The 13757-nt window shown below is 50.4% G+C and overlaps 1 protein-coding gene across 1 annotated transcript in view; it reads right to left on the reverse strand.

Moving 5' to 3' along the window:
* SLC1A2 (solute carrier family 1 member 2) overlaps window positions 1-10865 on the reverse strand; it is a 53759-nt gene extending 42894 nt beyond the window's left edge. The window contains exons 1-2 of the mRNA XM_054400046.1: window positions 10849-10865; window positions 1602-1741 (exon numbers count right to left, since the gene is read on the reverse strand). Of these exons, the coding sequence (XP_054256021.1) occupies window positions 1602-1731 (130 nt within the window). The 5' untranslated portion in view covers window positions 1732-1741; window positions 10849-10865. The remainder of the gene's footprint in view (window positions 1-1601; window positions 1742-10848) is intronic.
* Between the last annotated feature and the right edge of the window lie 2892 nt (window positions 10866-13757).

Consider the following 13757-nt stretch of genomic DNA (forward strand, 5'->3'; position numbering starts at 1 on the left):
CTAAAGATGATTCCAAGCAAACACTGTCTAAACACTTCAACAGTGGGGGTTTTGAAGGCTGAAGAATATAGATGTGAAATTTGCAGCTCAGGCCCAGCTGCAGTTGGTCTTTCAAACAATAACAAAACAGAGGATGTCTCTGAATTTGCTGCATTTGGCTGTTAGGCTTTAGGTGAAAAAAGAAGCAGGCAAAAGGCCAGGGAACCACAATAAAATGTCAAACTGTTCCATATTTGGAAGCTGCTACAGCCAGAGGCAATATTCAGGATGAGATCATGGAGTGCTGGCTTACATCTACAGGGAGGGGGATAAACCTTAACAGCAGCACAGCATGAAGGGAGAGATAAAAGAAGGAAAGGAAAATTTGAAGTGCTTTATTTTGTCTTTTCTTTTTTTGTTTGTTTTCTTTTTTTTTTTCAATCATGGAGTGAAAAATTGTGCAATGTGTTGTGGGTGTCCCCTCCCTGGAGGTGTTCAAGGCCAGGTTGGATGAGGACTTGAGCAACCTGGGCTGGTGGGAGGTGTCCCTGGCAACTGGGTGGTCTTTAAGGTCCCTTCCAATCCAACCCATTCTGTGATTCTCTGATTTAGTCCTACCAAATGCCATCAATCTGACAGGCCCAGGGACTTAGCTCACACTCCACATCAAACCAGGTCTAGAAGAAACATAGAATCAGAGAATTGTCAGGGTTGGAAGGGACCTCAAGGCTCAGCCAGGTCCAACCCCCCTGCCATGGCCAGGGACACCTCACACTACAGCAGGTTGCTCACAGCCACATCCAGCCTGGCTGCAAAAACCTCCAGGGATGAGGCTTCCACCACCTCCCTGGGCAACCTCTGCCAGTCTCTCACCACCCTCATGGGAAAGAATTTCTTCCTAACATCCAATCTGAATCTCCCCACTTCTAGTTTTGTTCCATTCCCCCCAGTCCTATCACTCCCTGACACCCTCAAAAGTCCCTCCCCAGCTTTCTTGGAGCCCCCTTCAGATCCTAGAAGGCCACAAGAAGGTCTCCTGGGAGCCTTCTCTTCTCCAGACTGCACAACCCCAACTCTCTCAGTCTGTCTCCAGAGCAGAGCAGCTCCAGCCCTCTGCTCATCCTTGTGGCCCTTCTCTGGACACCTTCCAGCACCTCCAGATCCTTCCTGGAACAGAGGCTCCAGAACTGGACCCAGAGCTCCAGGTGTGGTCTCAGCAGAGTGGAGTAAAGGGGGAGAAGGTCTCTCAGTGGTGTGGATTTGCCCCGTGGTGTGTCACAGAATCACAGAATGTTAGGGATTGGAAGGGACCTCAAAAGATCATCCAGTCCAACCCCCCTGCCAGAGCAGGATCACCCAGGGCAGGTTTTGAATATCTCCAGAGAAGGAGACTCCACAACCCCCCTGGGCAGCCTGCTCTAGTGTTCTGTCACCCAACCTATTCCACTGTTCCCTCAGTACCACCCTGCACACCTCAACCAAAGCCAGAATGCCCATGGGCATCCTCTTCCTCTCTAGCTGCTCAGCTGGAGCAGCTGACAGCCACAGAGAAGAAGGTCTGAGGCACTGCATGAGCAGAGCCAGACACCCAGCAAAGGGAGAGCCCAGCAGCTGTAGCTTACCAAAGACAGTGAGGGTCAGGAGCAGGTTCCTGTGCAGGGACTGGCAGAACTGCACACAGATGTTCCTGGATCTGGGCTCCACTGGACTGAGATGACTTTCATGCATCCGCACCTCTACCTGCTTAGGCATATTGTTGGCACTGGAATGGAAAAAAAAGAAACCATGAAAATCAAGTTAAAGTTAGAGCACAAGGTGCCAAAAGTGAGAGGGGAAGTCTGGAGAGCTTCCATCACATATAACTGGGGAAGCTGATGGATATTCCACTGCTTCTCCCAGTTCACAAACACTCCACACTGCTGCTTTGTGGAAGGCTCTGAGGTGGCAGTGGTTTGTCCTCCTAAAGGTGCAGCCTTTAGGGGACTTCTTGCAGTTCTCTGTCAAACACTGGAAGTGTAAACAGAATGAATTCAGTGGACACATCACTGCTCCAATTGCTCCACTGACTGAAACTTGCTCTTGAGGTGGAAAAATCAGTTTTCACAGAATTGATCCTTGGGGTTGGAAAGGACCTCAAGGCTCAGCCAGTTCCAACCCCCCTGCCATGGCCAGGGACACCTCACACTACAGCAGGTTGCTCACAGCCACATCCAGCCCAGCTGCAAAAACCTCCAGGGATGAGGCTTCCACCACCTCCCTGGGCAACCTCTGCCAGTCTCTCACCACCCTCATGGGGAACAACTTCTTCCTGATGTCTAATCTGAATCTCCCCTCCTCTAGCTTGGAGGAGGGTAGGTTTAGATCTTCTCCCAAAGATCATGGCTGTCCTGCTTGAGCAGGAGAGATGTGTGTAGAACAAAGTTTCTGTTTGCAGGCAGATGCAGCCTTTAATACATCATCTAATTCCAATGCAGGAAAAGAGCTTTCAAGTGAGGATTTACAATAAAAAAAAAAAAAAAGAAGCACCCCAGAAGATTTTTTTTGCTTAGTCCTCAGTTCAACACCAACATTTTGTTGTAATATAATCAGAAGGCTGAGGTCAGAAGAATTTTTTTTTTCAGCTTGGTTCTGATGAGAATTGAACAAATGCCACTGGAAATTAGTCAGAAAGCTGTGCCCTCCCCCAGTAAAGCCTTTGGTTTCACTGACTTGGCAGTGTTTAGAGGAAAAAGGGATTATATCTGCATGAGTGACATACACATGAGCTCAGAACTTTGAAAACTCTGCCTCTGACTTTCTCAACTCATTGCCAACAGCCTCCACTGTAATATGCAAAATATTCAAATGTACTTGGGAAAAAAAAAACTGCCAGAAATACTACTCCAGATCAACAGCTTCCCTAAAAGCTAAGGCTGTCTGCTTCAGTATGAGAAATGGGTGAGGAGCAAATTTTATATTATCAAGTAAATAAATATTATGAGATCTGGGTTTCATGCCAGATTAGGGCAGGAATTTGGAAAGAGGAGCCCAAATCTTCCTCTACAACAGCAGAGGGAGGTCTACAGCCCTAAAGCAGTTTGGGAAAGAGCTGTGATGCTTTGGTGTTCTCTGTTCTAAGCCATTTCCAGGGCATCCCACAGGGATTTTGTTGCACATGGTGTCTTCATGAAGCTTCTCAATAGAAAGCTCTGAAGGAACTGCAGGCTGCTGCTCTGCAGGCTGCTGCTGACATCAGTGCACACTGACATCAGTGCACACTCGCATGCACAGCTTCCTCCACACCAGGAAGGCTCCAGTGCCATCCTAAGGTATGCACAGAAGGTGTGTGATGGTTTTAAGACTGTCTTTCAAATTTTTCTTCACAGAGTTTGAGCAAAGAAAGTGAAAGAATGTAAAGAAATCACTGCTGGGTGTAAGAAAGCAAAATAATGATTCTTCTAAGCACTTCCATTGGAGAAAGAGAAATGTTGAGGAACCACTACTCAAAACAAGGTGTCTCAGTCTCAGCTTGCTGGGCTTCTGTCTGCTTCTTCTTCCTTTCTGGCTGAAGATAACACACTGACCTTGACAAGATAAGTCTAACAGCATCTCTGCTTCTTGGCTTTCTTCCCTTTTGCCTGCTCAGGGAGGGGGGAGGGAAAGAAGCATGGATCCCTCTCTTTTGGGGGGCCCAAAGGGGGCTTGGTTGTATTTTTCTGTTGGTTGCACGTATTGGTAAACGTTGTGAAGAGTGTACATTTGTACATATTCATTGCATTTCATCACAGATTGTAGTTTTGCCTGTAAAATGCAGCTTCATTTGCTTCCAGGCTGAGCTAGCCTGGTCATTGTCAGTGTGAGAGGGGGATTTCAGCTCTCACACTGTTACAAAAGGGCTGCACTCTGGGGTTCCACTTTGAAGGGGGACCTTTAGCCTAGTCCCTGACTGCAAAGACTGAAAGTAAAATAAATTACCCTTGGATGTGAAAGGAAAATAATGATAAGGTCTATAGAATTCATTGGATTGCTAATAGGAATAGAGAGCAGAGGCACAAACAGTTCTTGCTCTCTCTTCTTCTTCTGTTGCTTCTGCTTGCAACTTTCTCTCTCCTGTGGCCTTGCCTGGGTATCTCTGTGTAAGGCAACAGGAAGGAGGGAGGGAGTGGAAGAGGAGGTGAAGAGGTCCCCTGGACCCATTCTGGGTGGTTTATAAATCATAAACGTCTCTCCATATTGTACATATGTTGTATATTTTGGACATATTCACTGCATTTCATATTTCTAGATTGTAGTTTGCTTGTAAACAGAGCTTCATTTGCTTCCATCCCAACTTGAGGTAGTCTACCAATTTTATTTTGGGGGGGTAATTCTCTCCAATTAGTTGGGGGGGGAGGTTTGGAGGGGGGGTGGTTTCAAGCCACCACATTCAGAAAAAGGCATTCTTGTGCTCCAGGTTTTCCTGCTAAAGGAAAATATTAATGCATGACAGAGCAGAGTTTGACTGCACCCTGATCACAGGCTCACAGGATGTTAGGGGCTGGAAGGGATCATTGAGTCCAGCCCTCCTGCCAGAGCAGGACCAGAGAATCCAGCACAGGTCACACAGGAGCACATCCAGATGGGGCTGGAAAGTCTCCAGAGAAGGAGACTCCACAACCTCTCTGGGCAGCCTGTTCCAGTGCTCTGGGACCCTCACAGTGAAGAAGTTCCTCCTCATGTTGAGGTGGAACCTCCTGTGCTGCAGTTTCCATCCATTGCTCCTTGTCCTATCCCAGAGCACAACTGAGCAGAGCCTGTCCCTGTCCCCTCCCTCTTGACCCCCAGCCCTCAGATGTTTATAAGCATTTATTAAATCCCCTCTCAGTCCTCTCCTCTGCAGACTGAACAGCCCCAGGGCTCTCAGTCTCTTCTCACCAGGCAGTGCTCCAGGCCCTTCAGCATCCTTGGAGCCCACCCTTGGACTCTCTCCAGCAGATCCCTGTCCCTCCTGAACTGGGGAGTCCAGAACTGGATGCAATATTCCAGGGGAGGTCTCAGCAGGGCAGAATAGAGGGAGAGGAGAGCCTGGGTCTGCTGGACACACTCCTCTTAATGTACCCTAGACCCACTGGCCTTCTTGGCCACAAGGGCACATTGCTGGCTCATGGATGACTTTGGTTTGGGGTAAGGGGGTTCTGGTAGTGATGAGCCAATGGTTGGCACTCACAGTGGTGGCTGAGCTGGGAGTCCAGTGCAACGCTGAAGTGTACCAACAGCACGAGCCCCTCCCCCACGACCAAACCTGAGTTCTCAACTCATTGCCATGAGCTCAAGGTGCCTCTGTGCAGAGGTGAGCCTCCCAAAACAGTGCAGAAGGCATTTCAGCAGCTGTGGCCTTTATAACATGCAAACAAATGCCTTGGTTAAACAAATCATTGTTCCACTGCACTGAGCTTCCACAGTCATTCAAGCAAGCAAAGCATTCTGAATGCTCTCCTGAAACCCATCAGACCAAAACATCTTCTAGCCCCAGCTTCACTCAAGCCAGAAGAGGATCACAGAAATTAATTCTGCTCATTATTTTAATATGTCATAGTGACATGCAGCCAAAGAGTGAAGCTCCAAAATAGGCCCACAGACAACTGAGACCTTCAGAGAAGATGATTTCTGCCAACTACAGGCACTTGAAAACATTGACAGGGCTTAGATAAAAAAATGGACCAGAGAGTGGAAAATGTGTAGTCAGAGGGAAGGGCACATCCCATGGAAGGGCACATCCCATGGACCAGCAAATCCCATGCAGCAGCACATCCCATAGAAGGACACATCACATGGACCATCACAGAGCCAGAGCTAGACATCAGTACTGAAACCCATGCTTCACTCATTCATTCATTTCCCTAGGGCCAGGGGGCTGTGGTCTTATCCAAAGCATCACAGAATGGGTTGGGTAGGAAGGGACCTTAAAGATCATCTGCCATGGGCAGGGACATCTCTCACCAGCCCAGGCTGCTCAAGGTCTCACCCAATCTGGCCTTCAACACCTCCAGGGAGGGGGCATCCACACAACCTGCCTGGGCAACCTGTTCCAGTGTCTCCCCACCCTCACTGGAAAGAATTTCTTCTCAATCTCCAGTCTAAATCCACCATGGAGGCTTCAGCCTGCATTAACAAGGGGTTGGTTTGTGTTGCTCACTGCCACTGAACCCTTCTGTTGAATGCTAACTGCATTCTGTAAGGGTGTTGTAGTTAATTATAAGACATTAATGAACTTCTGAGTGGAGATTTAGTCATTTACCACGCAGCCTGATTTGGCCTAGGGCCCAGTGCTACAAGCAAGCCCCTGAAGCATGCCTTGTGGTTTTGCAGATGGAGAAGGACTTTTCTCCTTGGCTCATCTTACAGCTGTGTTGTTCCCTCCCAGGGAGCATTTCATACCCATTCTGTGAGCTGAACATGACCATGGGAGTGAGTTCAACCATAATCACATCAGGACAGCCAGGTCAGCAGGCAAGCCCAGCCAGCATGGGTTTAGCAAAGACAGGTCCTGCTTGACTGACTTGATCTCCTTCTGTGATGAGATGGATGAGGGAGAGGCTGTGGATATGGTTTGTCTGGACACAAGCCCTGTGAGGAGAGGCTGAGGGAGCTGGGGGTGTTCAGCCTGGAGAAGGGGAGGCCCAGGGGAAACCTCATTGCTCTCTACAGCTACCTGAAGGGAGGTTGTAGCCAGGTGGGGGTTGGGCTCTTCTCCCAGGCAACCAGTAGCAGAAGGAGAGGACACAGTCTCAAGCTGTGCCAGGGGAAGTTTGGACTGAATGGTAGGAAGAAATTCTTCACAGAAACAGAGATTGGCCATTGGGATGTGCTGCCCAGGGAGGTGGTGGAGTCACCTTTCCTGGAAGTGTTTAAGAAGAGACTGGATGAGGCATTCAGTGCCATGGTTTAGTTGATTAGATGGTGCTGGGTGATAGGTTGGACTGGATGATCTTGAAAGTCTTTGCCAACCTGGTTAATCCTGTGACTTCAGTAAAGCCTTTGGCACCATTTCCCACAGCATCCTCTGGGACAAACTGACTGCTCATGGCCTGGATGGGAGCACTCTTTGCTGGGCTAGGAACCGGCTGAGGGCTGGACCCAAAGAGTGGTGGGGAATGGAGTTCAATCCAGCTGGTGTCTGGTCACCAGTGGTGTTCTCCAGGGCTCAGTGCTGGGGGCAGTTGTGTTTAATGTCTTTACCAATGATATACATGAGGGGATCAAGGCACCCTCAGTAAGTTTGCAGATGACAAGTTCGGCAGAAATGTTGATTTGCCTGAGGGCAGAAGGCTCTACAGTAGGACCTGGCCAGGCTGGATCCATGGGCTGAGGCCAATTGTATGAGACTCAACAAGGCCAAGTGCTGGGTCCTGTATGTGAGCCACAATGACTTCATGAATGCTCCAGACCTCAACCACCTCCCTGGGCAACCTGTTGCGGTGTTCCAGCACCAGGAGACTGTTCCTCACATCCAATCTCAATATAAATCTGCTATAATTTCAAACCATTGTCCCTCATCCTGTACCTGCAGCCCTTTGCAAACAGTCCCTCTGCAGCCTTCTTGGAGCCCCTTTCAGGTCCTGGCAGGCTGCTCTTAGCTCTGCCTGCAGCCTTCTCTTCTCCAGGCTGAACACCCCCAGCTCCCTCAGCCTGTCCTCACAGCAGAGCTGCTCCAGCCCCTGATCATCTTGCTGGCCTCCTCTGGAGCCTCTCCATCAGGTCCATGTCCTTGCTGTGTGGAGGGCTCCAGAGCTGGACACAGCACTGCAGCATCTAAAGCAAGAAAGTGTGTTTCAGACCACACACAGCAGATCCCTGCCAGCAGGAGGATCACTTATTGATGCAATTATGGAATATCATTTTTTAACTGTCACATTTCTGAGTGGGCTTTACAGTTGTGTAACCACCTAGGAACTTGCATGCTTCATTACCCCAGAATTATGTACTGAGATGAAAAGCAAACAGAATGAAGGCTGGATCATATTATTAGTATGGCAAAGGATAGAATAACAATGTGCTCTGTGCAAGAAATAAATAAATAAACAAACAAACAAACTACTTATCTCCACGCTTAGAAACTCAGAGACATGTCAAGACATGATCTTGCATTTGTCTCTACCCAAGGCTGCCAGGCAGCACAAAGCAAGAGGCTGTGAAGCCACTGGGGATTCACATCATGCACAGGGGCACAGAGCAAACGCTGGAGCAGTGAGAACGTGAGAGGAGCTGAAATGCAGCCTGCCAGGACTTGAAGGGGGCTAAAAGAAGGCTGCAGAGGGACTGTTTGCAAAGGGCTGCAGGGACAGGACCAGGGACAATGGTTTGAAATGAGAGCAGAGAAGATTTAGGTTGGACTTGTTGGGAGCAACAAGTTGTGCACCAGGATGGTGCTGGAACACTGCAACAGGCTGCCCAGGGAGGTGGATGGGGTCCCATCCCTGGAAGGTATCTAAGGTGAGGCTTGAGAAGGCTGTGGGCAACCTGCTCTAGTGGCTGGACGACACACAACCCTTGGAGGTCCCTTCCATCTCTGATTTTAGCTGTACAGCTCAGGAAGCTCCTTGGAGCAGTGTTTCTGGCCACATGCAGCAAGCTCTGATGAGTGCATGCCCTCTGCTGGAACTGAAAAGGCTTCTGGACAGAGGAAATCCTAAAGGGCACCAATAATCTTCACCCAGGGTAAAGTATCCTCTTCATTGTCCCAAGTGCCTTTGTAGTTAGGGCTTGCAGCCTTTTTTTTCAGACTGTACCTTTAACACAAATGACAAGCAGCAGTGAACACCCTGGGACCACACTGCTGGGAAAGAAGGGACAAGTCTCCTGCTCAGCTGGACTAAGAATTCATCTCTGTATGAAATGGAAAGGACATTCAGAAAAACAGGCTGCTCTGGTGATCCATTGATAGTGTGTCCTCCTTATCAAGACATCAGGGGATGGCTGCTGGGAAACTGCACCCAGAAAACCACCAGAATTAGGATGAGAGTTCAGAGATACAGAAGAGCTTTCACAAAGGAACCTCTGCTGAGGACTATGAGTCTGAACAGGAAGGATCTACCTTATGTAGCACACATGTGATGCCCTCAGGGCATGTGCCTGTCTCCCTCAGGGCTGCTTACACTCATTTCACAGATCATAGGATCACAGAATGGCTCAGGTTGGAAGGGACCTCGGAGCTCACCTCCTCCAACCTCCTGCCATGGGCAGAGACACCTCTCACCTAGACTCAGCTGCTCAAGGCCTCATCCAGCCTGGCCTTGAACACCATCAGCAAGGAGGCATCCACAGCCTCCCTGGGCAGCCTGTTCCAGAGTCTCACCACGCTCATCCTGAAGAACTTCTTCCTCAGCTCCAGTCTAACCCTGCTCTCCCTCAGCTTCCAACCATTCCCCCTTCTCCTGTCTCTAGACACCCTCAGGAAAAGTCCCTCTGCAGCCTTTCTGTAGGCTCCCTTCAGGTGTTGGAAGGCAGCTCTAAGGTCCCCCTGGAGCCTTCTCTTCTCCAGGCTGAACACCCCCAGCTCCCTCTGCCTGTCCTCAGAGCAGAGCTGCTCCAGCCCTTGGATCATCTTTGTGGCCTCCTCTGGACTCTCTCCATCAGCTCTGTGTCCTTCTCCTGCTGGGGACACCAGAACTGGAGGCAGTATTGGAGGTGGGGTCTCAGCAAAGCAAAGATCATAGAATCATAGAATCAGTCAGGGTCGGAAGGAATCACAAGGATCAGCCAGTTCCAACCCCTCTGCCGTGGGCAGGGACACCTCACACTGGATCAGGCTGGCCAGAGCCTCAGATGCATAAGAGCTGAGAGAATTTCAGCACTGGCAGGGGACAAGATTATTTTTGCCACCCCATAAGCATCTATCTTAGCAAAACACTTTCCTAAGCATTTCCCCCCCCTCCTCTTTATTTATTATTGTTCCCTCCACTGCAGTATAACACTTTGGGTAGCCTCAGCTGAACTACTTCAGCTCAGCCTGCTGGTGCCTTCTTCAGGAGATGCTCCACTTGCAGGCAGAGCAGAGTACAGTCACTCTATCTGTGCTGCAGGCAAGTCTTGGTACCCCCAAGCTGTGAGCAGGATGCACAACTCTGAGCTGCAGCAGTTGGTTGTCTGCATGACACAACTGCACGAGGACACAGCAGCTCCTGTGAAAACCAGGATGGACTTTTCTGACCCTGACCAAATTTCTGCAACAGAAATTTGAGTTTCTTGAAGCTACCAGAAACCTAAAAATGTGAATTGTCCAAATTCTTCTGTGCTCCTCCTTTACAGAACTACAGCATCACAGAATCAGCCAGGTTGGAAAAGCCCTCAGAGATCATCAAGTTCAACCTATTACCTAATACCTAACACCTCCTGACAACTAAGCCATGGCTCCGAGAGCCACATCCAAGCTTTTTTTGAGCACCTCCAGGGAGGGTGACTCCACCACCTCCCTGGACAGCACATTCCAATGGCCAATTACTCTTTCTGGGAAGAACACCTGGAGCCTGAAGTAGGTCAAGGGCTCACTTAACCCAGTCTGAAACCTCAGACAGGAACCAGCTCTAGAAACACAGGATGTGACTGCAAGACAAGCAAGTGGCACTCTGTTTCCCAGAGCATTGTCCATCAGGCTGCGGGCTGAGGATTTTGAGTGCTATGGTGACATAAACTGCAAGGCTTCTCCAATAAAAAGTTCAAACCAGAAAGCCCAAGCACAGATCACAAGCAATTCTCCCTATCCTTCCTCCTACTCCAGGCTGCTTAAGGGCACACCAAGCCTGAGGCATTAGGAACCTTTGCAGAACATAGAATGGTTTGGGTTGGAAGGGACCTCCAAAGGTCATCCAGTCCACCTCCCCTGCACTCAGCAGGGACATCCTCCACTAGAGCAGGTTGCTCAGAAGATGCCTCAGATCTCACTGTTGGTATCATTGATGAAGATACTGAACAGTAGTGGTTCCAGTACAGAGCCTTGAGGGACAACACTTAGAATCATAGAATTGTTAGGGTTGGAAAGGACCTCAAGGATCAGCCAGTGCCAACCCCCCTGCCATGGCCAGGGACACCTCACACTACAGCAGGTTGCTCACAGCCACATCCAGCCTGGCTGCAAAAACCTCCAGGGATGAGGCTTCCACCACCTCCCTGGGCAACCTCTGCCAGTCTCTCACCACCCTCATGGGGAACAACTTCTTCCTAACATCCAATCGGAATCTCCCCACTTCTAGTTTTGCTCCATTCCCCCCAGTCCTGTCACTCCCTGACACCCTCAAAAGTCCCTCCCCAGCTTTCTTGGAGCCCCCTTCAGATCCTGGAAGGCCACAAGAAGGTCTCATGGGAGCCTTCTCTTCTCCAGACTGAACAGCCCCAACTCTCTCAGTCTGTCTCCAGAGCAGAGCAGCTCCAGCCCTCTGCTCATCCTCATGGCCCTTCTCTGGACACCTTCCAGCACCTCCAGATCCTTTCTGTAATAGGGGTTCCAGGACTGGACACAGTGCTCCAGATGAGGTCTCACCAGAGAGTTGTCACCCATCTCCATCTGGACATCATTGATGAAGACATTGAACAGCACTGCTCCCAGGACAGAGCCTTGAGGGTCACCACTTGTCACCCATCTCCACCTGGACACTCAGCCATTGACCACTACCCTCTGGATGCCATCATCCAACCAATTCCTTGTCCACTGGAGAGCCCACCCATCAAATCCACATCTCTCCTGCTTAGAGAGCAGGATGTTGTGGGGGGCTGTGTCAAAGGCTGTGCAGAAGTCCAGACAGATGACATCTGCAGAAGTAGGAAGCTTGCAAACTGGAGCTTGATGTGTGCTGTTCCAGGGTAGATCAGAGATGAAGAACCCATCTCAAACCCCAGCCACGTTCCCTCTGTGTTCTCCATGGTGAATTCCAAAGCATGCCATGTAAACATGATCTCTCCAGCAAAACACTGACATGCTGCAGGATGCTGTAGTCCAAGGAATAGAAAGTCTAAGCCCAGTAATGAACTCCCAGGAGGCAAAGCCTCAAGGCTTTTACTGAGACTTCCTGAATGTTTACCCCAAGCTGGAGCTGTGGAAAAATCTCCCTCCCTGTTAAGAGGGAATGAGTGCCAAGAAACAGCACAAAGTGTCTGAGCCATGGATGGCTTCCAACGAGCTGGAAAAGACTGGGAAGCATGAGACAGCCCTCAGGGTCACCTGGCTCATCCCTGGGCCAGCAGCAGAGCCAAAGCACACAACTGGAGCTTCATTCTAACACCACAGGTCACACCCAAGCGTGATCTTCTGGGCTTTCCACCTCATGAGTAGTGCTCTCCTGGGACACAGCTGTGTGGGAATGTGGCAGCTCTCACACGTGTCCTTCAGGAGAAGGCTCTGCTTATCACTGCTGTGTTGTTCAGCACCAACAGGCAGCTGCTCCTCAGATCAGCCACAACAGCAGCTCTGCACTTCAGGCTTGCCCTTCAGGATGGGCCACCCAGCTCAGGTTTAGCACAGAATTTTAGCACAGAATCAACCAGGTTGGAAGAGACCTCCAAGGTCATCAGTTCCAACTGATCACCCAACCCTAACTAATCAACCACACCATGGCACTCAGTGCCTCATCCAGTCCTTTTTAAACACCTCCAGGGCCATGGACCCCACCACCTCCCTGGGCAGCACATTCCAGTGACCAATCTCTCTTTCTGGGAAGAACTTCTTTCTAAGGTCAAGCCTAAACTTCTCCCTGCACAGCTTGAGACTGTGTCCTCTTATTCTGGTGCTGGTTGCCTGGGAGAAGAGCCCAACCCCCACCTGGCTACAACCTCCCTTCAGGCAGTTGTAGAGAGCAATGAGGTCTGCCCTGAGCCTCCTCTTCTCCAGGCTAAACACCCCCAGCTCCCTCAGCCTCTCCTCACAGGGCTGTGCTCCAGACCCCTCCCCAGCCTTGCTGCCCTTATGGGGCTGAGTGAAGTGGTCTCTAACCAGTCAACTGCACAGAGATCCAACCCTAGGCTTTGCTGGGGTGCTCCTGGTGAGGGAAAAAAAAAATCCTACAATCTAATTGAATCCCAAGCACAGACCCAGGCTGGGTGAGGAGTGGATGAGAGCAGCTTGGAGAAGAAGGCCTTGGGGGTGTCAGTTGGTGACAAACTCCCCAGGAGCCAGCAATGGTCACTGGCAGCCCAGCAGGCAGCTGTGTGCTGAGCTCCATCCAAAGCAGGGAGAGCAGCAGCACAGGGAGGGGATTCTGACCCTCTGCTCTGCTCTGCTCAGACCTCACCTGCAGCACTGCCTCCAGTTCTAGGGCCCCCAGCATAAGAGGGACATGGAGCTGCTGGAGAGGGTCCAGAGGAGGCCACCAAGATGATCAGAGGGCTGGAGAACCTCTCCTTTGGGGACAGGCTGAGAGAGTTGGGGCTGTTCAGCCTGGAGAAGAGAAGGCTTCAGGGAGACCTTAGAGCAGCTTTCAGTACCTGAAGGGGCTCCAGGAGAGCTGGGGAGGGACTTTTGACAAGGGCTGGGAGTGACAGGACGAGGGACAATGGCTTTGAGCTGGAAGAGGGGAGATTGAGACTGCAGAGTAGGGAGAAATTCTTTGCAGTGAGGGTGGGGAGACAGTGGAACAGGTTGCCCAGGGAGGTTGTGGATGCCTCCTCCCTGGAGGTGTTCAAGGCCAGGTTGGATGATGCCTTGAGCAACCTGGGCTGGTGGGAGGTGTCCCTACCCGTGGCAGGGAGTGGGAACTAGATGATCTTTAAGGTCCCTTCCAACCCCAAGCAGTCTCTGATTCTATGATGACTCTCTGCTAGCACACAGAGTC

The sequence above is a fragment of the Indicator indicator genome, chromosome 4 (assembly GCF_027791375.1).
Source record: "Indicator indicator isolate 239-I01 chromosome 4, UM_Iind_1.1, whole genome shotgun sequence".
NCBI lineage: Eukaryota > Metazoa > Chordata > Aves > Piciformes > Indicatoridae > Indicator > Indicator indicator.